This window comes from Brassica napus, chromosome C9 (assembly GCF_020379485.1).
Source record: "Brassica napus cultivar Da-Ae chromosome C9, Da-Ae, whole genome shotgun sequence".
NCBI lineage: Eukaryota > Viridiplantae > Streptophyta > Magnoliopsida > Brassicales > Brassicaceae > Brassica > Brassica napus.
This window is the reverse complement of record NC_063452.1, coordinates 20,660,031-20,687,783: the sequence shown is the minus strand read 5'-3', so window position 1 is coordinate 20,687,783 and position 27,753 is coordinate 20,660,031. Positions and strand designations below refer to the sequence as shown.

The window sequence follows — 27,753 nt, the reverse complement described above, 5'->3', positions numbered from 1 at the left end:
TATAATAGAAGCACTTACTGCATCTGTTCTCGAGTTTGTTGAGTTCGCAAGCTCTTGGTGGCATTATAAGAATCATGTTCGTGCCATAGAAGCTGTTCTTTATGATTGGAACTTCATGCAACGACCTCTTAACTTGATTCCACAGTTTATCAACCACATATGTGTTGCTTCTCCATTTATGAACGTCTAGAAGATTCATCCCTTCAACATGGTCACCTGCGAGTAGCTTAAGTATTGCGTACAGATACTTACCTCTCTTATAGTTTTTTGTTGCTGAGATCTTGAGGTGCCTCATTCCTTTGGTACGATCATGTAAAGCAAAGAGATGCTTTACTCCTTCTATGTAATGTGCCTCACGATTGCCATACCTAAGGCAAAACTTCATCTCATCTTTGTAAGAACATAGAGTTCGCAGTGGATGGTTGGCGAGGCCCCTCAAACGCGCATGTCTGAAGATGTTTCTGCACTCCTTGTCTGTAACCTCGTATGGCTAGGAACGAATACATCGGTTGACGTCGGCAATGGTGTACTCTCTTGCACGGCTCAACCTTGACAGGAGAGGGGTGTGTCTCTCTGATTTTTAGGTTTACGATTTTGGATAATCATATGCTTAGACATAATTGTTGTTTTGTTTTGTGTATGGATGATGATATTAGCAAATGGAAGTTGATTTATATAGTGATGGCATGCATCAAGATATTAATAGAGTTGTTCATGCCTTTTTATATACTGGGTGTTTATTGTCATTATAACTGTTAATGGTGAATTTAAGAGTGTATTGATCATGCTTTTATACGTTAGTGTGTGAGCTAATTATCTTTAATTATTATTATTATTTTTTATTTTTATTTTAGATGGATGGCGAAAATAGTACTTAGCAGTTATAGAAACTTCATTTGTAGCCCATAATATATATGCCCTGATTTCGTATAGATTCTTTTTATTCTTAGTTTTCGTTTGACTTCAGAAGTATTAACACTATGATTGATTTTTTTTTAATAGGAATACATAATTTATTTATTATCGTGGAGATAAGAAAAGTAAGTTTTTTAAAACCATAAGTCAATTTATAATTATCAGAGCGTATATATATACATATATATACTGATGATTTACTATGTATATTTATGTTATGATTAATACACAACGTGACAGTAGAGTTACTTCTTAACGAATCAGTGTTAGTGGGAAAACCAATATCTTACACCTAACGTATATCGAATCATGGTTCTCTTGTTAATTCCAGTTTTTTATGGTTTTACGTATTCTTACTATTAGAAATTCGTACATGTATCTTGGTAAATGGAAATCTAAGTAAAAAATCGAAATATTTGAACGTTCACGATATTTTCGATATGAATAAAGATAATCGAATTTTTTATTTACTGAATAATTTAATCGAATTTTTATTTACTGAATAATTATACTAACATAATATGTATCGTTATGTATGATGTGTCGTTTATTTATAATAAGCTTTATATTGATTCTACATAAATTTAGTATGTAGCGGTATGTATATATGGGAAAATATCTCTTTTACAATATAAGTTGACGTGGTATGTCATAATGTTGATTTTGGGTCTTTAAAGTCTCAAGCCCAGCACGAAGTATTATAACCCATGACTGATACGATTAAGTGATACGGCGCGTTTCAATGAAGCGGGACACGTGTCGTGTCTGTAGCAAACGACTTTCCACGTGGCATCACAGGAGGGTCACCAACATCTTTATATATATATATAGATATAGATATAGTTTGACAAATTTTAAATATTACTAATGTATTAATTAGGTTGGTTTAGATTTTATTGGGTTGATATATCAGGAATGTAAATAAAAATCGTGTAACTTAAATGATAGACTCTAGAATAGGTTCAAAATTAAACGACAACATTTGTACAATAGATAAATAATAGTACTCTAAACTAGGTAATAATCCGCGCTTTGCACGGGATGTGATTATTAGTTTCGTTATTTTTAATAAAAAGATATTACATCTGTTTTATATGGATATTGGTTCGGTTTTAAGTTTTTTTTTTGGTTTTTAATCTTCTAAAATATAATTATTATTTAAAATTAATATTCATTTTAGTTTATTCGGTTAAAATGTTTGATTTTTTGTTTTTTCCGGTAAAAACCAAAAATTAATATTATTTGTTTATTTTCATGTTATGAATTTTAAATAGTCGTCATGTCGAACCAATAGTTTCATATTATAGTTTCTAAACAGATAATAGTTTAAGAAAAAGAAAAAAAATTTATCAAGACAAATCATTTCACTACAATTTGGTCGGTAGTGAAAGAATCATTAAGAAAAAATATTTCAACTTTAAAAAAAAACTAGATACTTCAATTGTAGTGAATACTTAGTTACAAGGTGCTCACATCAAGATGCACATGTATGTGTATGTAAAAAGTATATAAAAATATTTGACAAATATATAAAATATTGTTAATTAATAGTAAATGACATTTTGTTCAAAATTATACATGAAAGATAAAATTAAAATTAATTTAAAATAAAAATAGCCTTGACATTAGTCATTTTTTCATATAAAAAAAGTAAAATTGTATCTGTAAATAGGGGTGGACACAGATCGAATATCTGGGTATTTAGAAGCATTCGTGTCGATTCGATCTTTAGCCACCTAGATATTCGGTGTCTCGGATAACCGAAATGTTTTAGAATTTTAAAGAATATCCGATTTGATCCGTAAATAAAATAAAATTTTAAAAATAATTGAAAACTTTAAAAATAAAATTTTCTTACAAAAATAAAACATTATTTAACTTTTAAAATTTTAGTACCTAATATAATAAATTTAATTCATAAAAATATTGTAAAACTGATATAAAGTATAATATATATAACGTATATATATAATTCTCTACATATACGTATATATATGCATATAACAGATCGAATTAAATATTTGTTCCTAAAAATATTGGTATTTGTGATTTGCTTCTTTTTTTTAATATTGTATTTTTGTATTTGATTTGTTTCGTAGAGTTACGGATATCCAGATTTTTTGGTTCAAATCAAAACGAATAACAAATCGAATCAAAATTTATGAATATTTTGCTCGACTTTATCCGTAAACAATAAAAATAATATATATATATAGTTTGGCTTTTGATTCGTTATCTACTTTTATTCGAACCGAAAAATCCAGAGTTTTATTGGAACCATGTATGTGAGTTTTATATTAAAAAACGCAATGTACATATTGTGAACACATTTATGAATATAGTGTGAAAACGTTAACATACTTATTATTAAATCATTGTAAGACTGCCACTTCTATATTATTAAAAGAGAAGTACTCATTTGAAAATGTTCTTACTTCATTAATTAAACTCCCTATTTTTTAACTTGTCTTTTTCAGTTTCATTTATGAAATATCATAAAATAAATAAAATAGCCTAATTTATTACTTGTCTTTTCAGTTACATTAATGAAATATGCTTAAATGAATTTAACTTTCTTATTTTATTGTTTGTCTTTTTTAGTTACCTTAATAAAATATCTTTAAATAAATTTGGACATAATGTCATTTAATCAACCAAAAAAACTCATGAGTTATCTTTACGTGCATAATTTTAATAATGGAAATTTTATAAAACGTGCATCATAATAATGTTACCTAAAACATGCAACACTAATATATAACATGCATCAATAAAACTAGAATTTGACTCACACAATTGTACGGATATTATTTTCAGTTGATTAAATTTAAAAATAATTATTTATTCAAAAAATATTTAAGAATGGCTATGTTTTAAAAAATTATATGGTATTATTTACTCATAACTCATTTGTCATTTGCTAAATTGTTAGAAAGAAAATTTTAGCATAATATAACTCAGCTGTCATTTGCTAAATTTATGGTTTTTATTTATATTTTTTATTATTTAATTATAATATTTTTATTTTATATTTGAAAGATAAATGAATTTTCTTTCAAACAATATTTTTGTAAATGTATTTTTGTAAAAATAATCAATTTAAATTGTTATTATCATTGAATATACTTATTTTTGACATAATTTGAGTTTTCATTTACATCAAAACTTATCATATTTTAGGATAATTTTAATTTAGAATGTAATTTTCATATTTTTCAAACAAATTCAAAAAAAAAATTTAAAATATTTTGTTATAATTTTTTAAAAAATATTGAGTTACATTTCAAATAAAAAGGTAAAGATATTAAAAATATTCTAATTAAAATATGTAAAATTTAATCCAATTTTAAGGAAATGGTCAAAATAAAAAAAATTACACATAAAAAAAATCATGATTTTTGTTAACTAGGCGGATCATTATTTATATGATATCGCACACAAAAGAAAAATTTTTGTTTTTACAATTATTTAATTAACTCTATATACTCATTTTTTTATATATTTTTATATGATATCACACATTTGTAAAAAATATAGATAGTTTAAGATGCAAAAAAAATATTTAACTAATGAATATAATATGAACGAATATTACAAATACATCATTTAATAAAACAAATAATTAAAAACTGAAAATTCATATCCACACTAGCGCACAGATCAGGGTCTAGTGTCTATTATAGTGTAAATACATTTATTACAATGATTTTATTTTAATATAGATTAATAGATTAGATACACAATAAAGCATCTACTCATTTTATCTTACACTTATCTCTTCCAATCTCTCTCCGAAACCAAAAAAAAAACATAAAACAAAACAAAACTTTTCTCTCTCGTCTTCGGCCACGTAAACATGGACGTCGAACATCACAACTCCGGCCACATCGGTAGACCAACGGTGGATATTCCACCGAGAAAGCTTCTTTCCTCCGCCATATCTCCTTCAAGTCCCTGTCCTGAAGACAAGGTTCAGAAAGAGTGTTGTTACGACTCGGACTCCGACGATCCTTACGCCGGCGACCATTTCCGGATGTACGAGTTCAAGATCCGACGGTGCACGCGTAGCCGTAGCCACGACTGGACCGACTGTCCTTTCGCTCATCCCGGCGAAAAGGCTCGTCGTCGTGACCCTCGCCGGTATCACTACACGGGCGAAGTTTGTCCCGAGTTTCGAAACGGTTGCGATTGTAGCCGTGGTGATATGTGCGGTTTTGCGCACGGCGTTTTCGAGTGTTGGCTCCATCCGAGTCGTTACCGTACGGAAGCTTGTAAAGATGGTAAGCATTGTAAGAGAAAAATATGTTTCTTTGCTCACTCTCCACGTCAGTTTAGAGTTCTTCCGCCGTCAGAAAACTTTGTCTCCGGCGGAGGTGGATCGGCGGCTTCATCTCCGGCGTCGGTGTTGAGTAATAAGAATAATCGGTGTTGTATGTTTTGTTCCCATTCTCCGACGAGCACTCTCTTGGATTTATCACGATCACCGACGTCATCTCCACCGTTATCTCCGGCTAATAAATCTGCCGTTTTTTCACGGATGAGCCGCCGGCACTCCGCCGTGGCACACAAGCAAGTTCTACACGAGCTGATCAATTCTTTAGATTCATTTAGTTTCAAGGAAGCACTCGCGGCTTCCTCGTCATCTCCTGTCATCATGCCGGTTACCACGGGCGAGACCATGCTTGCCTCATCAAATATAAGCAACCACCACCGTCTTCCGCCGTGGATTGATGTCGGAGATAGAGATCTCCAGTTACAACAGAGTTCCTTTAAATATGCCTTTTCACCTTCTTCTACTCCAAGTTACCTCAATGGTCAGCTGCCGCCGCCGAGCTTCTTAAGAGATGAATTCACACCACGCGGCGGCCGGTTAAGCGATTTCACGGTGGCTGCAACTGCGGCAGCGGAAGCTAGGGATAAGAATAGCTTTGAGGTGGGTCATAGTGGCGATCTTGATCTTGGATGGGTGAACGATCTCTTGACATGATAATGTGATCATAATCGGAGACGTTTTTCCGACTGTAAGGAAGGTACGGCGGCGGAGTTCCGGCGTGAGCCATTATTAATTGAAAATTGTTAATTTTTCGTGCTTTAATTTTTTTTTCTCTTTTTTTCGTTTTTTTGTTATTTTTAAATTAAGTCCATAACTTCTATTGTGATATTGTAATCTTGGAACTTGTAATATCTTCTATATTGGGATCGAATTCCTATGTAATGTTTACTTCAAAATATTCTCTTTACTAAAAAGAAGACCTGTTGTAATTATTTGTCTATTTCTTTTCATTAGTGTGCAATACAAAATATGTGTACAATTTCTTTTTTGTTTGTGCTAGTTTAAGCAAAGTGAATTGTTAGAGCATTGTGATTTAACATTGGTCGTTGACAAAAAAAAAAAAGATTTAACATTGGTCGACTATATTTAGTGGAGTATAACTATATTTAGTGGAGGATAAAGTTATTGCTAGGTCTTGCTTGTTGCTTAGGGGTTTTTCGGATCGGCTTCGGATAAATATAAACTTAGAAAATGAAAAATTTAATTTTTTTTTAAATCTAAATATCTGAACCCTATAAAAAATAACTGAACCCGAACTAAAAGTATCCAAACCCGACCCGAAGTACATAAATACCCGAACGAGTTCTCTATCCCTATACCAAAATATCCGAAAGTCCGAAATACTCGAACGGATATCCGAACAGCCACCCCTTTTGTTGACCGTGGAGCAAATTTACTATTTCTATCGTTTACACCAAAAGAAATCTTCAATCTTATGACACTACGTACGTACAATTAAAAATCCAAATTTCCCCACTCCGAGAGCACTTTGTTTCCTAGGAGAAATACTTATCCAAATGACAGCTGTACATGCAAAGAAATGTTCATTACACGTATACATACGAATATATATACATGTGTATGTACATCTCTACGTACATGTGATCATGTGCATTGTATATACTATTTTTTTTTTTGTCATCAACTATACAGACTCATATTGACTCTGTAAACCAAACGGGATGATCTGCATCCATGTGAACGACAAAAGACGGTTGCTTCCTAGCACTGCGTGCTAGACTATCCGCCTTTGGATTTTGCGTCTGTGGTACATAGATAAGCTCTGATCGGATGAAACACTCTTTCAGGGTCTTGATATCTTCCAAATAACTTGCAAAAGTTGGCCACTCCTCTTGTTTCGAAACCATCTTCACCAATTGAGAACAATCTGTTGCAAACGTAACCTGAAATTGACGTAAATTCCTCATACATTCCATTGCCCATAGTAATGCTTCCATCTCCACATGTAAAGGCGAGAGACTGGCTCTAACATTCCTTGCCCCCAAGTAATCCATCAAAACCTACTAAAGTACTGAACCAACCTTGACCTGAAAAATTAGAACCCTTTTTCCACGAGCCATTCGTAAAACACCATCTTCCTGGAATTGATGGTAATGTCGTATTTATTGGTGGAGCCATTCTCTGATCATTTAATACTTGCGTCTCCGCTCACAGTGTCGATTTCGTTTCTGCCAGTTGAAATGTAACTATGAAATCCATGTCCAAATTACTGAAAACTTTATTATTCCTGCTTTCCAGATATACCAAAGTATCCAAGTAAACTGATGGTCTTTCATCTGTGGAAGGACTCTCCAAAATAGATGATCCATGTTGGTGAAGAGGTGCACTGTATATACATAAATAGATAAACATAATAGCAAGTATACAAAAGTGGATGGTGTCGGGGTGTGAAGGTGTCACGCGGACCGCATGACCCACCAATACTGAGTTCCCATTCTCATCTCAATGGGTCGATTAGTCCTTTAGATGTCTCCTCGGAGACATATATATATAAATCAATATCATGAATGATTTACATATATGTATATACATTTATATGCTGAGGAAAGGACAGTGGGCCAATAACACCATAAAACGGGCCCTAAGAAAGCTTGGATTTAAATATTGTGGTACATGGAACCTCGAACTATTTACTTCTTCTTGGTGCATTGTATCATGTATGTACTTCACTTCTTATCTTTTTCTTGACTTTTCTGATGGAGTGTACCCTTTGAGGTGAGAGCACCATGGTAGATGAATAATACAATGAGGGGAGATCAAACCGTTGAAAGTTATGCGAGGAAACCTCTTCATGTTTGCATCATTAGGTTTTAGTCGGTGAATGAAATAATGTTTAATTGGCTTGGCTACATCGTATATACATGCATGATATTTAGTAAAACCACATTTTCTTATATAGGGTCGTAGAGATGAATTCAGGCAGAATAATTTCCAGGATTTATAAAAAAAGTAGTTTATCTTGCTATATAAAGTGCTATATAAAGCGTTCAACACTGGTTAGAAAAAGACTAACACAGTTCATAGTTGATGGATCAATTAATCTAACCTAGATCCAAAATTGAGTGCTGCGCCATTGATATTTTCAACCTGTTAAAGTGCATCATATCACATATCTTTTGTCGCTCCATATATGCAATTTTAATTAGTTGAACCTAACTATGTACCCCTTTTCATTCATATATATGTTAAGCTTATATATAATTAGGTTAATTGATCCATCAACTATGTACCCCTTTTAATTAGTTCGACTAATCATAGTTGATGGATCAATTAACCTAACTATCTACGCCGTCTGGCAACACAGATGGATAAATCTAGATGGTAAGTTTCGAACCCGAATTGTTTACCTTTTCGAAATTATCGTACCACCAAACCGCGTGGTTAGTTGAGAATATAGTTTTATAATAATTCGGAAAAATGAATTTCTATAACAAATAAACATGCATGATACTAAAAGCATTCAAATAATTATATACACAAGAAAAATATATATTCAATTATACAAATAAATTTCTGAACGTTAAAGTCGGATACATGAAGTGAATAAATCTTAAAGTATTGCACAAATGTACAAATTCATTGTCATTAATTAGTAACATATTTTGAAAGCTTTATATAACTTTTTGTCGCAGTATATACATTGATAATCTTATCCACGCTACAGTTGTTGTATATGCCTACATGAGTATTACAAATACTACGCAGGCTTATCAAACAACTAACCAAACCGCTCCCCGAGCTGCCTGGCTAGAAGAAAACAAAACTCAGTTCTCATTGTTATATAATAATAATAATAATAATAATAATAATAATAATAATAATATACTGTAACCAAAGAATTAGCTGATTTGGTTGGCAAATAAATGAAACCTTTGAGAATCAAAGATATTGCCGGAGCTGCGTTTGGAGAGAACATATTCAATATATGATCTTCAAAAGTAAAATCAGTATCAAGAGTGATTTTCAAATTTCTTTTACTTATATAACAAAACATTTAAATTCTCCGAACGGAGTTGAGTAGGTAGACTTCATCCAGCCCTTCAGGAAATCTTAACTAGTTCCAATAGCTTTTGACTGTGATCCTATTTTCAAAACCTTATTAGCCCATAGATATTCCATATCTGTCTAAGATGTATACCTCCACCGTAAAACAAGTACTGAAGGTACTACTCGATCGAAATTATTGATCCATCAACTACAGACGGCGTAGATAGTTAGGTTAATTGATCCATCAACTATGTACCCCTTTCCATCAGCTCCATATATGCAATTTTAATTAGTTGAACCTAACTATGTATCCATCTATGTACTCCCACGTAGAACAGTCAAGCTTACATTTTGCCGGTGGGCGGCTACCAAAGGATTAGTCGGACTTTCGAGTTCAGCTACCCCGGGTTATAAAAAAACTATATTCTCAACTGATCGGACGCGTAAACCGATTTGCATGTGTAATCAATCTTAGATTATTTTCTTCTTTTATGGTGTTGGAGATGTGAACTCGAACCACTTCACCAAGACACCAACCTTTGCTATAAGCCATCCCTCATTCTTCAAAGTGTAGTAATTTATTAGTCGAGAAGAACGATTTTTGTAGCTGAAAGTGGTTTCTCCCCATATATACACGTGTTACTCTATCCGCAGATGTGGTATAGCATTGATTATATAACACACTAGGGCAAACCCGCCCAACGGACGCGCGAATAAACAAAATAATAATACAAATTTATTTAAAATCTTTAATCTATTTTAATAAAAAATTCCATGTTCATAATTGTTTTACAACCATTTTATCTATATATTTTAAAATTCATTTTAGAAATTATTATTTTATGTATATCAATTACTATGGTTAAAATTGTTTGATGTTATAATATTCAACCTTACATTATCCACGATTAACTATAGTTCATAATATAATATTAAAATTTAATGGGCTATTTTTATTTTGGCAATGTGGATATTTTGATATGTTTATTTTATTTAGATCATCTAGTTTTATATCTAGTATTAGTGATATCTTTGGATGCAATATTCTATTTCTTTCTTTTTTTAATTTTACAGCTTAACAATTGTTTTTATATTAATGTGGTTTGTTTAAAATTCTACCAACCAAATGTTTTCATATTTTCTCATTTTATTTGGTCTAATTTATTAGTATTAATTGTGTTTATTTGATTAACAAAAATACAACCTCGTTATCTTATTCTGATACATTATTTTTCTTTTTAATTTTCTTTCAACTTGGTTTGATATACAACGTAATAGCAAAATCATAAATGAATTCTTCTATTTGTTGTTCTTATGAATTTTTCATACTTATTCTTGAAATTATGTATTATGGATTATTTATGTATTTAAATAATTTTGTTGTTATATTTTTGATATCTTATGGATTATTTTAGTTTTCCTGTAATGGAGTTATGTATGTATTTATACAAATTTTCATAAAATTCCTGATATTCGCCGTTTTTATTTTCTTTCGTAAGTCTGGGTTCAGTGAAATAAAAAAAATTCAATTACTTGCAAGTCAAGCTTGTTGGTACTGCAATCAATGAACTTATACTTATTTCTCAACTATGGTTGATAAAGGATTAGCACTTACATGATGATATTAACCTTCAATTACATTTACACGAAGCTACATATGTAGTTTGTAAAATATTTGTCAGTTGTCTTTTTTCTTCTTCTTCTTACTGATATGACCATCTTTTATCTGGAACATCTGAGAATAGCCACTCTATTATAAACTTGCAACATTGACACAGATCGATGGAACTTCAAGTGCTTCCACGAGTCTTCCTGCAGCGATCCTCACAGATCCCTGATTCCCATCGTCTCCATATGTTAGAAAATGTTGAACAGCTCTTTCAAAACACCACCGTTCCATCAATTCTCTCTCGAGCTTCCGTGTCTCAGCACATCCCTCCCGTTGCTCACCGTAAAAACAATCTCTGAGATCTCCCTCCTGAGACACTTCCATGTGTTCTCAGTCGTGCTGACTAACATTTTCACCAGCTGCACGACCGTTTCTAGGACCTGTGACCTGGTAACGTCTGCGTTCTCATCCCACAATTGAACTTGGTCCACGTGCGTGAAATCAATAATCCTCGGGAGAAAACCCCTTGTGTTGCCGAGGTTTCCACAGTTATCATGATCTTTCGCTAGCTTCTTCAGGATCAAGAGTCCCAAACTGTTGAATCTACAGAAGTCATAGTGTAGATTAGAGTCACGGAACACTTTTCTCTCCAATCTCATCAGGCGCTTCACCTGATGATCTCGTGCTCTCTAATAACGAAAAAATAGTTTCCATTGCACCAGATATCCCAGCGACTCTTAAAGAGTTCTGCTGTTTGCTAGCGAGTTTTGATAGTATATCAGCAGCTGATCTCCTAATCTCTTCTTTTTGCAGATCTTTTCACTTCAGCATCTCCACCGACCTAGTAACAACAAAAAAAAGTTAGCAACTGTGTCATCACTTATCTGTAAAGTTTGAGTTGTAAAACCTTTCAACAACAGGGACGTTGATAATGATCTTCTCAAGTGTCTCACCCGAATACCATTCATTGACTGCAAATTGTCTAAGAATCCTAACTCCGGTAAGCTGCTCATCAGAAGAGTTTGATCCAAAAAGCTCCATATCAAAGCTCACACTAATGCATCTTCAAACCATCAATATCCGCAATGTCTCCACATCGATATCCTGCAAATCAATCCAAGCATGAGAAGATGATTTTTGAAAAGTTAAACAAAACTAAAGATAACGCCTTACGTTGATTCCATCAACCACCCAGAAGTTTTATAAGCCATGATATTTCTCAGAGAGACCACCAAGAACCAGTGATCTAGCAAATCATTAGCAAAGAATTTTTAAAAAACCTTAAGGTCATATCAAATTCTTAAAAAAATTTAATAGCAGATTTGGAGTATGAAGCTTTGTGGACAGGAGGACATAACCTGAACTATACAATACAACCGGGAAACCACTTCCATCACAAAAAGTTTAAAATTATATAATCAAGAAAGAGACTTGTATGGTTCATCATTAAAGACATCCTTTCATAGTATTTTTTTTAAATCTTATTTTGTAGAACAAAATGAAAACAAAGGAACAATTTCTAAAGAAAAAAAATAGACAGAGATTAGTCCAAGAGATTAGAAGACATTTGAAGTTCTTCTCTCAAGGCTTGAGAGCGAGAGCAAATCCTACCATAGAACTCTTCTCAATCGCCCTAGAGTCAATCTCTCCAGAGATGGTGATGAACGACATTGGATGCCACCCGTGTTGGATCAGTGCTATACCTGCATTGTTCACGCATGCCTTCACTGTGGTCAATGGGTCAAGAGCGTGTTGAGCTCCCAGCATCCCACGGTTATGGAGTTCACTTGGCTATTCAAGTTGTGGTTAGCCTCAGCTCCAACCAGTGTGTTCTTCAACGGGTTCCAAAAAAAAAAAACCAGAAAGTGAAATTTTCTCAAATAATCCAAAACCGACCTTAAGAAATATGGGAAATTCATAGAAGAATCTTTTATGTCTTCAAAATCGGCGAGGATACCATGGAGGAGACGGAGTAGTCTGATCGCTTCCTGAAGGTGATTCTTTGCAATTATTTGAGAAAATCGACAAATCTCAATTCAAGTTCCACTCTTTGTCATCGACTTCAGCATCTCAATCGGTGGAGGAGCAGCGTGCGATCTTCGAATCAGAGAGAAAGATGGATGACTTCGTTTTTTTTTTGACGGACTGAGAAGATGGGTTTCAGAGGAGAAAGGCTAATCTTTTTATAATCGCAGATACACCGTCACACAGAAAATTTGCATGGAAGCCTGCACCATAGTTGTGGATTTAAGAAGGGGTTTAATGCAAAGATTTTGTAACTGGAAGCGTTTCGGCGATGAAGATGAAGCTCAGACGTCGTTATCAAACAAAGAGCCGTAAAGTTTTACTCTTCGCGTAAGAGAATAGGGTTGGTTCAATCGGGCCGGCCAGCTGGTTTAATCATTCAAACATAAAGCCCACAATACATTAAAAACCCGCACCAATTGATTCTTACTTAAATGAAGTGATGCATTTTTGGAAGTGGGACACGTGTCGCCTCGACTTCAGAATTTCGGACGTGTCGTCCTTGTTAGCATCACCAAGAGGGATTGAAAGTCTCTTTTATATATAAAGATACTTGAAGAGAAAAGACAATTAGTTTTTTTTAACTTGATGTTTATAGAAGTCAGGTCAGACTAACATGGGACAAAGGATGCGATCGCCCTGGATACAAATTCGTGCCTCCCGTATTTGATAGTTAAAGGGCCCAATATGTTTTTATATATACATGTTTCTATATAGATTTTTTTTAAAAAAATATTCTCTAAATTTAGTTGAAAAGAGGCCCTAAAATATTTCATATGTTCATAAGTTGTTTTTATCACAAATTTATAAATATGTTGATGATTAAAAAATAAATATAATTAAATTATAAATAAATATAAACAATAAAAGTTTAAAAATATTTTTGCCCAGTGCCCAAATAGATGTTGAGCTGGCCTGATAGAAGCTACACTGGATTATCCAAAAAGCTAGCAAACTCTGATGAATACTGGCAAACAAAAAAGAGAGGATTATTTCTGGTTTCTTCCGAGTGACTGACTACAAAGACAACAATCTGTTTTCTGTCTCCAGTTACAACTTTACATTTGATCTCATGTTGTCAACCGACTGTGCAATGTCAACCATGTCAAAAATGAAAACAACATGTACTATATCATGTGTTAGTGTGAGCAGAGCCGGTCCTGGGCAAAGCCTAACGAAACATTGGTTTTAGGTCTCCAAAAATTTTGGAAAAAATTACATAGAAAAAAGCTCTCAGAAAATTTTTTTAAGCCTCCAAATTTACCAAAAACAAAATTTCGCTGAAATTTTTTAAAAATTGCTTACAGCCCCCTAAATCTCAGGACCGGCCCTGAGGGTGAGCTAAAAGAATTGCGTGGAACACAAAAACAGTTGTAGAACTGTTAGTGACAGGAGATGTTATTATAAAAAGATAGAATGTTGTGTATTTGATCTCTACTATCCACCCGGGCCGTTTGATAGCTGATAAGAAGCATATCTTTTTTTTGCCCACTACTAAATTTTACGTTTTGAAGAGTGACTTTTGCCAGGTTCTTTTCAAATTATAATAAAATTGAATATATTATCTAAACATGCATGATAGTTATACTTTTTCAATGTTAAACAATTGTTTATGTAATCCTACATAATATGGTGAAGGCAACCGAATCAATCGTGTGTCCAATTATTCAATGAGATTTTTGAATTTATTAAATGTATTTGACAAATGCAAGAGTTTGTTTACTCATTTTGTTTATTTCAAAATACTGCGAAATTACTATAAGAGGCCACAAGATATCCTTCCTATTAACAATTAGATTTATCAATTTAAATATTATTTTTAATAAAGGCAAGTGATAAGCCAAGGTGATCTGGTCGTTCTATCTTGTTCGTCTTTTTACGTCTCTCTGCTCGATGCTTGTGCCCTCCTCTCATCATGTTCAAAGTCAATTGACAAAGAGAAAACCCTAATTCAGATAAAGAGGAGATGTGGGGATATGGAGGAAAGTACTATTGGCGAAAGAGGAATAACCAAGGAGGAGGAGGAAGTTGCGAAGCGATCGTTGTGGTATTCGCTTGGATGTCTAGCGAAGAACGCAATCTCAAGAACCATGTCGATCTCTATGATTCTCTTCTCTGGGACTCACTCGTTTGCCATTCTCAATTCCTCAACATGTTTGTCTTCTCTCTTCTACTTTCTCTGTTTTCTCGATTTCTCTAATTTCATTATTCAATAAAATTTGTTTGGGGGTTTTTATTACATGTATAGGTTCTTACCGGACAAAGCTGCGGATCTAGCTTCTGGTCTTGTGTCTGAACTTGTAAAGGTGATTGATGTTTTGTCTTATTACATTTTTATTATTTTTATTTTATTTTATTTTAGATACTCAAATCCCTAAACAGAGAAGAGTAAATAATAAGTGTTTTGAATTGGGAACTTGTAGGAGCTCAAGGCAAAGCCAGTTCCTCTAGTGTTTGCTTCTTTCTCAGGTGGTCCTAATGCTTGTATGTATAAGGTTCTTCAAGTAAGTGTCTTTTAACGAATTTCTGATTATGTATATTTAGAAAAGGAACAAGATTGAGCTTACTTTTGTATATATCTTTGCAGATACTTGAAGGGATATGCGACACAGGACTGAACCAGGACGATTGTAGAATGGTTAGAAACTGCATCTCAGGGTTTATCTGTGACTCATGTCCTGTGGATTTCACCAGCGACTTGGGAGCTCGATTGGCAGTTCATCCAACTACCCTCAAAATGTCTAAACCACCTAAACCATTTGTATGGGCAGCCAATGGTATCGCGTCGAGTCTCGATTATGTTTTCCTCAACAGGTTTGAATCACAGCGAGCCGAGTTCTGGCAGACTCTTTACTCTACCATAGTAAGCAGTTTTTTACATATGTCGGCTCTGATCTCGGTTTCTACCTCTTTATCTCATTTGCATTCTTGAATGTTGCAGACATTGAGAGTTCCTTATCTCATTCTATGCTCTGAAAACGATGACCTCGCTCCTTACCAAACCATACACAATTTCGCCACCCGTCTCCAAGAGCTAGGAGGAAATGTAAAACTCGTTAAATGGAATGATTCTCCTCACGTTGGTTAGTATATTACTAAAACTTTGTCAAATATATTTTCTCCCAATCAGTTTCTTTAACTTACATATTTTTCAGGTCATTATCGGTACAATCAAGTGGACTATAAAGCAGCTGTATCCGACTTCTTGTCAAAAGCAGCGTCAGTTTATTTGCAGAAGACAAGAAGTCTTGACAGAGAAGCAATGAAAGAAGAGACTCAATGTGATGATGATATAACAGAGCCAACAACTCAAAGCTTTGGGGCATCAACCTCTGGTCTTAACCGAAGCTTCAACGGAACTCCACTTGTCACAACTGATCATTTCTTCGTGCCTCGAAGCACCGTTGGTTATTACGTCGGCAACGGTGGGTCTGTGCAAGATGAACACAAGCAAGATTTGATACGTCTGTCCAGTGCTCAAAACGACGAGGATGCGGTTAAGCCCAATGGTGTTCTTGGTCAAATCTTGTTTGATGTTTATATCCCCAAGAACGTCGAGGATTGGGATGTGAAGTTGTCTGAAACAGGGCGGTCTAGGAGGAGACCGGGGAAGAGGTTTATACGTAGATCGAGATTGTAGCATCTGAGTTGTGTTTACCATTTGTGTAACTGTGTTCTTCACATACTTTTGCAGTGGAATTGTATTTGTTTTTTGCCCTCGCAGAGATCCTAAATAAAATCAATAAAATACGATCCATTTTGTATAACTTGTCAGAGATCGAATTTGGTCTAGTATAACCTCGACTCTCACCAAAAATCACCACAGGAACAAGCTCCATTCCTAAAGTGATGGAATCTCATATTATCCCTCATTATAATAACCCTCCCTGTGACCTCCGACGCCAAACGCATAAACGTGTGACAATCTTGACACATCCTCAAATTCTTCATTATCTTTATCTCACTATCTCTGCTCGTAGTGAGCAAGGAGAACGCTAAAGCCAGCTTCTCAGTGTGACAAATCAGTATCGACCTCTTCTCATCATCACTCGCATTGTAGGGAACGGACCTCAAATCCGGTTCATAACCTAGAACAGTTAATCTCTGTACAAGCTCTTCTAACGTCTCTTGAATCTTATCCGACATCGGATGGTTCATATTTCCCGGGAAAAACTTGTGCGTCTGACCATTCTCATCCACAACCCAGCTAACCGCTGGTGTCTTCTTCAAACCCTTTTCTTTAATCAGTTTCCGCACGCTTAAAACACCTTCCCAGTCACCAGCTGAAGCGTATACATTACATAGCAAGATATAGTTTCCGATAACATCTGGTTCAATCTCAAACAAATGTTTTGCAGCGATCTCCGCAACGTCAGGATCCTTGTGGATCCTGCAGGCGCCGAGCAACGCACCCCACACACCTCCGTGTGGCTCCACGGACATTGTTTTAATCACTTCAAGAGCTTCTTGCAACCTTCCTGCACGGCCTAGAAGATCGACCATACAGGTATAGAGGTCACACGTTGGTTCAACGCCGAATGTTTGATGCATAGACGCGAATATTTGACGCCCTTGGTCTACAAGTCCTGCGTGGCTACAAGCCGTAAGCACACCAACGAAAGTAACTGTGTTTGGTTTTATCGTGGTCTGCTTTACCATGTAATGGAACAGATCCAAAGCCTCGCGAGCACGCCCGTGCATAGCAAGACCAAGGATCATAGAACTGTAAGAAAAAACATTCTTGTTGTTCATCGACTCAAACACATTTACTGCTTCTTCTACATCTCCGCATTTTGAGTACATATCTATCAACGCAGAGCCTATAACAACGTGACCACTAGGAGAATAACCAGATTTTAAAGCGATTTCGACAGCCCGGTCCGCGTATTTGCTTGCTCCAAGCTGCGCACAAGCAGATATAAACCCGGCGACAGCGACTTCATCAGGTAAAACTCCTGACATCTCCATTCTATGGAAATACTCTAACGCTTCCTGAGGTTTAGCGTTCTGCACAAACCCCGTAACCATAGCTGTCCAAGCCACAATATCCTTCTTCGGCAAGTTTTCAAACAGCTCCGCTGCGGAGTCCATATCCCAAGCTTTCGCATACGCTGCTATAAGCTCAGTCCACGATATCACGTCCCGTTCAGGCATTTCATCGAACACCTTACGTGCACATTCCATAGACCCGCATTTCACATACAGATCGATCATTGTGTTGCCAACGTATACAGAACAGAACCCACTGAGTCGAAAGGTCTGCGCGTGAAACTGCCGACCTAAACTCAAATCTCCGACCGAACCGCAAGCTTTCAAAAGAGCAGAGAAAGTGAAAGAAGCAGGAGTGATCCCTTCTTTCCTCATGCATCCATACATAGAAACGGCTTCCGACAGGTTACCTTGAACCGCGTAGCCGCGAATCACGGCGGTCCAGAGGAAGGGGTTGCGGAACTGAACAAGCTCCATCACGCGGCGAGGGTAGGGATCCATGGGGACGCCGAGCCTGGTGAGCGTGCGGATTAGCTTGGTGATGATGTAGCAGCTTTGGTCGTGTCCTTGTCGGATAACGTGAGCGTGGACTTGTTTGATTTGGTGGAGGCCGGTGCAGTCGTCGAGCTTCGAGGTGAGCGATGACGCTTGGAGTTCTTTCTGATGAGTGATCTCTGGAAAGGTATCGGGATTGTTGATGCGTCCGAGCTGAATTAGTTGTTTCGAAAGTAAGCTTATGTTGATGGGGTTCACCGCCGTGGAGAATCGGCGAGAATGAGACGAGATCCCGGAGCTGGCGCCGTGCCTCGCCATTAAAGAAGCCTTATGAATTGTAACTTTTTGTAATTAGTGTATTTACTATTTAGTTAAAAAGGAACGAGAAACTAGTGCTCCTACCAAAAAATATACCAAACTCTAATGTTTTGACACTGTTGGCTTTTTTTTTTGGACTCTACGATTTTATAGACGATATCTTGCCAAAGATTTGATGAAATCTTATCCTCTGCATTCATATCTTTTACTTCTTTTGAAATTCAAAATTGTTTTCTCCCCGTCTTCACTCACCTGTCATGGAAGAGTAGAGGCAGCTATGAAAGAGCTTGAAGAAAGACTCGAAGGATTGTTCAAGTTGATGATACAAGCTAGGGCCTCTCGGCCTCTGCATCTCAGGTCAAGCTTTCCCCCTCTGCATCTCCATCTCCAGTGAATCTCTCCGCCGCTGCATCTTCGGTGAAGCTCTCCGCCGCTGCAACTCGGGTGAAGCTCTCCGCCTCTGCAGTTCCATTGAAGCTATCCGCCGCTGCATCTCCGGTGAAACTCTCCATCATTGCGTCTCTGTCTGATATATATATAAATTGTATATTTATGTTGTATATACATGGTAACTACATGTTAAGCCAGAGTCTTATTTAAGCCATATGTTATTCTTTGGTTTGACGTAACTTTTGTTGGTGTGCTTGTTTGTAGTCTAACACGCTCTTGTATTTATATTTTCATACACAAGACACCCGCATCTTTGTCTGTTTCATGAATATGTCTAATGAATTAGCCCGGAAAGTAAACACCAAATATCTGTGCACAATATTCAACTCAATACAAAGGATAATCTTGATCAAAAACAACAGCAGGGAGTGGGTTTTCAAGTTGTAATTAAAGGCAATAATTATTGTCTATGCAGTATTTGGATACTTAAATTTATTACCAACTAGGGGTGTTCGCGCGGAATATTATTTTATTGTTAATAAGTAAGAATTTTCTGGATGATATAATTATATAGCTCTTATTATTTGTTAAAAGTATTATTTGTATTTTTACTGTATTATGTAGTAGTAAGTGATATGTTAATATATTTTGTGTTTGTTTTTTCAATAATATGTTGTCGTGTATATAATAGTATTTGTTAGTGGTGACGTGAACCTCTCATATAAAGCATATTTAGTTTCAATAACTATGCATTTATATATTTGTTGATTCTAAGATTAACGATTTCAGAGTCAAAATTATATTTTATTGTATTTTCAAAATTTTGAACATTATTTTTTTGAGATGTTTTTAGCCATATCTCTATATTTTGACCTTACCTATCACCATCTTTGTATTTCGTTTAGCTCACTGGTGCTTCTCCCAGGAATGATTGTTATGTTTTGGAGTAGAGTTCTTATTGTCCTTCTTGTCCTGTGAGATTATCTCATATTTGTTGTGGCTCGGGTCTAAGAGTTCCAAGTTGTGCGGTTGTTTCTCACTGCATTGTAGCTTGTTTCGATCAATATTGATTGCTCCTCTTCTTCCTTAAATTTTGGCTGATGTTGGAGACTGCATCTTTTTGGGTTGAGTCAGAGTTTAGGCGTCGTTGATGTTTTTTCCTTGTCGTTGGCTTGACGTCGATGGTCCCTGCTCGTCTTGGTTTTAAAATTTTGTTTTTTTTCGTGATCTAACTTCTTTTATCTCCTTCATAGCTTGAGTACGACTCTACGGTTTGCTAATTTCATTTTGTTTTCCATTCCCTCGCTGTTCTCTCATCTCGTTGCAGTTTTCATTGCTGCTCGCATCTCTAGTAGCTCTCATTTCTGCCATGTTTGCCACTCTAGGTTTGGATAGTGTTTTCCTCCATGTATGTTCGGTGGGCTTGGAAGGTTGTTTATGGTATCAAGCTTGAGCTCTGGTTTCTCGGTGGTTGGCTTCCATTCTCGCTCCCTCAGGTTGTTTCTTTTCTTTCCATGTTTCCCTTGGTATAGGCGTACGGAGTTAATCTCATGGAGATTTGGTCCTTTTTATCTAGAGTTTTGTGGTTCTTCGCTGGCATGGACGTCTTGCTTTAGTTTGTGAGGTGCTTCTTACCTCTTAGCTGGTGGCTGGGCTTTTGGGGCTTTAGGCATGTGCCTTCCTACTTCGTGCTGACTTTGGCATTTTGGTCATTATTTTTCTTCTGACTTGCTTTTTGGTTCTTTGCGTTGGTACTCTATCACACACATTTGTGTTCGGAGGATTGTTTTGTCTCAGATTTTATTCTTTTGCTTTTTTCTGACTTCTGATTATTTTAGCTAAAACACTTCGTAGTAAGATGAGGTAATTTAGTCTTCATTCTTAATCTCTTTTCAGTTTCGGACCTTTATTGAGTTAGTATTATTATGGAATTTTACCTTTTTTGTGGTTGCGGAGGTTTTAGGTTTAGACCATATGTTGTGCTCTAGTTTCTTCTTCTTAGTTTAGTTATTTTATGATTTTTAATAGTGAAATAAATATTTAATTTGTAAATTAAAAAAATAGAAAATCGTAAAAATTAATAAATAGTGAAAGTTAATATTATTTTTAGTTTTTCATAAATTAAATATTTAAAATTATTTATATTATTTTACTTATTTCTTTATTTATCTTGAATTTTACTGACCAATAAAATAATTATCAAATTTCATATAATGATTCTTTGTGCGAGAACGATTAGATAACTAAAATTCTCAGAAATTCTATCAGAATCAAAAATTTCGCTTTCTTTTGTTATTTTTTTATTTATTCTAATTTTCTTAGTTTTTGCATTATTCAAGTTCCATCGGTAATTTTTTAATATAACAAACACATGAATTTTAATGAAAAAATAAAAGAGGACACGTGGCAGCAAACCTCCATGCCACTTGTCAGAAGAAGGGAAAATATATACTTTATATATATAGATAGATTCACAAAATTGTTAGCTGCAACTTTATTCAATGGATAGCCATAAAAATTATTGGACCATAACAGTGAATTCCGCATAATTGAAATTTAGGTTTCTCATAAGCTAACAAGCTATCAAATAACTGTTAACAAGCTATCAAACAAGTTACACATCCAACTACAAAATTAACAAGCAATTTTATATTATAGACTGTTCGCGGTTTAGGAATTTCGATTTACGGTTAAAACTATAGAGTGTAAACGTATGATAATTTATAGCTAATCTTCTTATTGACCTGTTCATTGATTATGTTAGCCGTCCAAAAAATATGATAACTATCCACAAGGAAAATTGGACATTTGATAATTGATTTTTATTTCTTCTCCATCTACCAGACCTTATGCTTAATGAAATTGTCTATACAGTATATTGTATTGTATTATACAGTCAAGGGTTTATGATCAATTGTTAGGGTCTAAGGTGTTTATGCTGAGTTTAAAGTTTAGGTTTTAAGGTTTTAGGTTTATGATTTTATTAGGATTTAGGGTTTAGGGTTTACGATGTGGTTAGGGTTTAGGGTTTACGATTTTTGGTTTAGGGTTTAAGGTTTATGATTTTGTTTGGGTTTAGGGTTATGATATTGGGTTTAGAGTTTAGTTTTATGACTTCGAGCATAAATTATTTTAGATAGCTAACCAACAATTTTACTGGACGGTAAATTATAACGATAGTAGACATATTTTTTAATTTAGCCGTACAATTTGAATGTTAGCAAGCCACATTTTCTGATAGTTTACACTTAATTTATACATTGTGCATGCAGTAACTTGCGTGTTGCAACAAGTGACTAAATGAGAAGAAGGTAGTTGACGATATAATGAACATGAATTATGAATTTGAAACGACATAAAACAGACGCGAACTTTTTATTTATATATCACAAAACGTTTAACCAGAATTGAATTTGAAATGGCGTTCAATTTAATGTGAACCCGGTTAACAAAAATGTAAAGAGACTAATTTTATTTGTACTAAGCTAAAAGTGAGCTAACTCAACTTGTGCCACTTGCAATAAATAATTCGATAACGCAAGTAGAAGTAGCTATACTAAACATTTGACACGTTCATGTCAGAGAATGAGTGGCTGCAGAGAACTACACACGGCACGGTACATATCATTTATCGAGGTAAATTTTGCAAATCCTTTCGTAATCTTTCCAAATCTAAATAAATCTCTTTGGCAGAACATAATTGTACGTCACCTAGTTTTGGAAAAGGACACTTTCGTATTTAAACGCTAGCTAGGAAGCTCACGCGCTTGAACTCTTACTATTTTTGGCATATCCCTAATTTCGCTATCTTTCAATGTTTTTGAGCAAATTACCTCAAAAGGAATTCTTATTTTACATGATATCACTTTTCAAAATTACATCAATTTCATAAATATCTTTAAGTTTGTAATGAAAAATACTGAAATTAATCTTTTAAATATAAATATTTAAAACTAAATTATTTTTACTGAACTTATTTTTCAAAAGTATTAGCTAACTTATTTTATTTCAAGGAACTTCTCTTTTAGTTAAGGGAATAGTGTATTTGCACTAGACCCAAACTTTTTTTACAAAATTTTAGCTAGTATTTGAACCTTTTTCCAAAAATATTAGTGCCCCTTTTTACAAAATTCTTTTAATTATTGGCTATAATATAATTAGTGCACAAAACCACAAAAGCATGAGACATGCCTGCTTGGTATGGCCAAAACTAGGCATGAGTATTTTTACTGATACCCAAATTCGAATTTGACCTAAAAATTCTAACTGAAATCTATACCGAAGTAATAAAATATCTGATCGATTTTTGTATTGAATAAGTTTGGATATTTAAACCCGATCCGGTATATCCAAAATCCGAACCACGACCTGAGCATAGCCGAACTTAACCCTAAATCCATTGATACATAACATGAGCTAGATCCGAAGAGTAAACTGAAACATCCCAACCTAAATTTTTTTGAAAAGCCTTGAAAATTTCTAAATAAAACTCAGAAAAGTTTCCACCAAATAAATTCAAGCAAATAGTGCAACTTTATTAATAAATCCGAGAAAATAATGTAGAATGATAGAATAAGATTCATAAAACACCCAACTAAAATCCCAAGTTTATGAATAACCCGCCTGATGCTCTTCATCGTCCCGCGCTCCGGTCCAACCAACTACTCATCACCTGCATCACAAAAGGAAACATGAACATACACAAATACTCAGTAAGGACGTTCAATACCGCCTACTACAGTCCAATAATCAAATACTCAATCAATACTAACATCTTAGCATTCGGTTCTAAAATTCAAGTACTGATTAAGCGTTTAAGCACACACCAATTAACCTAATGTGCCAACAATACCACAATCGAATGACATGTCATTGTAACACTTTAGGATCGAATCCACAAGAAACTAAGGATCTATAACACCAAGAATACATAAGCTTCCTTAATCTAAGAAAACAAGAAGATGGATGATTTGTAACAAGCTAATATCCTAGAAATATAAACAAGGTGATCTCAAATTCAATCTAGAAATAAGTGCAAGAATTCAATCAAATGCTAAAGATGGATTCATGGGCAATGATAATTGATATAAGGTGATCAAGGTTCAATTTAGGATGTTCAAACAAAACAATCAACAAGTCTATAGGTCTAGATCTCATTCAATATAGATTAATCCATTGTCGTGGAAAAAACCCCTATATTAATCATGAATTAAACATCAACTGTCGTTGGCTAACGCAATCAATCATGCATGAATCACAAGTCTACTAACCACTAAACATTTCAGACATCAACTGTCGTTGGCCAAATATGTAAATGACAATACTAAGTTCATTCAAACATTTTAACAAACACCTTCCGGACGTAAAATAGCTTAAAGTCTAGATGAGAGTGATCAAGTCTAATCTAGCATTAAAAACACTTAGCAAACATATAAAATTGTTAATCAAGCAATAAACATCCTAAATAGCCACTTAATCACCATAATCTATCTAACCCTTGAATCACAAGGTCACTATTCACTAATCTCTACGAGAAACCTTAAACTCATGTAAGGATCAAAGCTAATCATGTTAATGAACAAGAGAAACACAAATATAAGATGAAGTACTTACTCAAATTATCCAAAGATTCTATCTTTTACAAAAAGAGACAAAGTCTTAAGAAAAATGAGATACAGATAAAGTTTTTAGGTCTAAATCTATTTATTAGATGCTAAATTCGTCATGGTCTGACTTTACAAACCAAACCAAACCGGATTAAACCGTATTTAAATTAATGAATCACCTTCTCCGTTTCGCGGCCTCTCTCTTCCGCGTCGGGTCTCCGCGATTCCACCTTCTTCGTTTCCGCGGTCGCAACCAACCCGCTGTGTGAGTCCGCGGCGTCTATCCTCTCCACTACATCCAAGCCTAGCCCGTGTCGTCAACCAGTCGTGCTCTGCTCCGCCGCTGACTGTTCTTCGTACTCACCTAGCCGCCGTGGCACTTCTTCTGTCGAAGCACGTAGCCCATAGCCGCACAAGCTCCAACCCTCGTCGCAATTCTCCACCACGGAATCTCTGGTCTAAATCATCTCCTCTGTTCCCGTGCTCATCTCCTCTCTTCGAACTCCGGTGAGCTACGTCGTCGGAATCAAGCTTCGTCCGACAGCTCTCGATCCTCTCCGATGGTGGCTTCTTCAATTTTGCAAAACAGGTCCCTGAACTTCTCGTTCATTACAAAGCAGCCAAAGCCTTTGTAAATTGCAGAAACATCCTTACGAATTGACCCAAAACTTCCAATTGAACATTTCAGACCCCTCATATTTGCAGAATGATCCCGCCTCTTGATAGTTCTCAATCCGGCCACAAACTTTTTAAATTGCACGATTAACCTCACGATTTCAGCCCAAACTTCTCAAATGTGCACTTTAGCCCATGTGTTACGCAAATGAGTATGCAAATGCAACATAAAGACCTAAATGCAATCTAAAATGATCATAATAAGCTAAAATATGAATCTAAAACTCATAAAAATCATGAGATATCATGTACCTAGCTAGTTCCGACATTTCTCATGTATCAGTAAAGATATCGTGTACCTTTCGACTCGAAAGCCCATAAATCCGCAGCCGTAGCCAACCCGTGGCCGTTGCCGTTCCTGCAGCCGTAGCCAACCGATGATCCGTCGGTCGATTACAGCCCGTAGTTAAACCTTCGACCCGAAGGTCCATAACATTCTCCTTAACCAGTTTCCTTAATTAACTCAATTTGATTATCTTTTCCTTAAACACATTATAATTTTATGTCTTAGGCTCTCAGATCAAAAGTTCATTTCTCACATAAACATAACATAACCCAATTATCCATCCATTAAATCTAGCATGCATTTCCTAAGAACGCAATGAACGAACTTTTCATAAAAAATTGCTATCATACATTTCTTAAGAACACGATGAACGAACTTTCCATAAACGAATTATATCCAAGCATAAATTTAATCATACTGAATCAAACCAGAGAAAACAATTCTTATTGGATTGCCACGAATCACATCCTCGCCTGGATTGATCTTAATAGATCAAAGACTCTGAACTTAGCTGTGTTTTCCGGCGAAGAATCCTGCGATCCTCCTTGCTCAATCCTCACCTCCCAAACTCTCTCTCCAGGACTGCGTTCTTGCTCTAGCCTCTCTCTAAGACTTGCTTTTTGAGTTGTGTCTAGAATGAGAGCTAGAAGTCCCTTTTTATACTACTTTTGGACTTGTTCACCAAGCCGGAAATTTAATGATGTTTTCTTATTTGGCTTCGCCAAACCTTGCCCACAAAGTCTTGACTGAGGCTCTACAATTTTTTCTTTAAACGGCTCCCGCAGACCCAACCTTCCTTTAGGTGCGGCCCGTCAAGGATGACGAATCGAACTTGCCTTACTTGAAACCCGCATTCCCGTACGTCCAAACTTTCCTTAGTTGGCTCTGCGGTTCGTCGGCTACTTCCCTAAACTTTGATCGTTTTATGTTCAGTTTATCCTTAGAGAAAAATGCAGTTCTTATTTCATTCATAACGAAACAAAAGCTCCAACACTTAGAATAATTTTCACTTCCTTACAAAGAAACCTCTTTTGCGGATCCCTTCTTTTATAAATAAAAATGCTCGGGGAACGGGTCGTTACATACACCCTTTCTCCCGTTTAATCTGTAAAAATATGGCTCAGTATTGAAAATCTCTCCTCTTTACTTTTTATCCTCTTCAGATTTCGAGTGAATCAGCTCCGATTGATCTCTTCGATATAAACGTAGTTTGAGTGAGAGACGGATTGCATGTCTCACTTTGATATGTATAATGAAAGATTTTGTGTTCTCGTACTCGTTGTGCAATGAAATCACGTGTGGTCTCTTGACATTTTTGGTTTGTGAAATTAAATCAAGGAATTTTTGATTGCAGACACGATGACCTACAATGACAAGGATGTTTTTTAAAGAAATAACTAGATTAAGACTTGTGCGGGATGAACATTATATAAAAATTATTTTTACGTATTATATATATCTTTTTACATATTATAAAATAATAAATATTAAATATTAAAAAAAACAGTAACTATTACGTATATTATTAAATTGATGCGAACACATAAATAAATTTAAGTAATCCGAACAAATGCTTTTTCTATTTTACAGGGTCTATAAATAAATTCAAATTAGATTAACATATATATGTAGTGTATTTTTAATATTCATATTTATTAAATTATTTTGTCTAATAGTTTTACTCATATTGTTTTTTGATCATTGTACTTTTTTATAACAAAAAATTCATTGATGACAAAAAATTATTGTGTGATGTTTAATAGTTTTAGTAATTTATAATTTTTTAAAAAAATTCAAGGCAAAGTTTAAAATTTAAATATTAGGTTGTCAATATTTGTTCAAAAAGCAAATTTTAAAATTAAAATATTTATATATTCTTATATGGTATATAGTTTAATTTAATATATATATATATATATATATATATATATATATATATATATATATATATATAATCTTAATATGTATTAAATGAGATTTCATACTTATATGATTTTGTAATAATTTGTATCTTGTCATGATAAAAAATTTAAACCATGATTCACAAAATTTTTTAATGTGAGACTTTTAACTGTTTTAGTAATTTATAGTTGTTTTCCAAAAT

General features: G+C 34.8%; 3 protein-coding genes and 1 long non-coding RNA gene across 5 annotated transcripts; 2 read left to right on the top strand and 2 right to left on the bottom strand.

Annotated features, from left to right (window-relative positions):
* Positions 1-4,669: 4,669 nt before the first annotated feature.
* Positions 4,670-6,231, top strand: LOC111209311 (zinc finger CCCH domain-containing protein 61-like). Its single transcript, XM_022709058.2, has one exon. It carries the CDS (start codon positions 4,772-4,774, stop codon positions 5,900-5,902), a length of 1,131 nt encoding a protein of 376 aa, XP_022564779.2. The 5' UTR covers positions 4,670-4,771; the 3' UTR covers positions 5,903-6,231.
* A 4,581-nt stretch (positions 6,232-10,812) lies between these two features.
* LOC106417815 lies at positions 10,813-13,194 on the bottom strand. 2 transcript variants are annotated; one of them, XR_007328416.1, is made up of 5 exons: positions 12,823-13,194; positions 12,477-12,697; positions 12,039-12,111; positions 11,773-11,969; positions 10,813-11,706 (listed from the first exon to the last, which is right to left on the bottom strand). It is a non-coding gene; the product is annotated as an uncharacterized LOC106417815 (long non-coding RNA). The 2 variants fall into 2 exon arrangements; XR_007328415.1 differs by lacking the exon at positions 12,823-13,194 and having other exon boundaries at positions 12,477-12,806.
* A 1,485-nt stretch (positions 13,195-14,679) lies between these two features.
* LOC111209936 lies at positions 14,680-16,657 on the top strand. Its single transcript, XM_022710005.2, has 6 exons — positions 14,680-15,044; positions 15,139-15,196; positions 15,314-15,394; positions 15,478-15,753; positions 15,832-15,973; positions 16,046-16,657. Exons 1-6 carry the CDS (start codon positions 14,857-14,859, stop codon positions 16,528-16,530), a joined length of 1,230 nt encoding a protein of 409 aa, XP_022565726.1. The 5' UTR covers positions 14,680-14,856; the 3' UTR covers positions 16,531-16,657.
* Positions 16,630-19,327, bottom strand: LOC111209935 (pentatricopeptide repeat-containing protein At5g44230). The gene is made up of 2 exons (XM_022710004.2): positions 18,945-19,327; positions 16,630-18,701 (listed from the first exon to the last, which is right to left on the bottom strand). Exon 2 carries the CDS (start codon positions 18,690-18,692, stop codon positions 16,698-16,700), a length of 1,995 nt encoding a protein of 664 aa, XP_022565725.2. The 5' UTR covers positions 18,693-18,701; positions 18,945-19,327; the 3' UTR covers positions 16,630-16,697.
* Between the last annotated feature and the right edge of the window lie 8,426 nt (positions 19,328-27,753).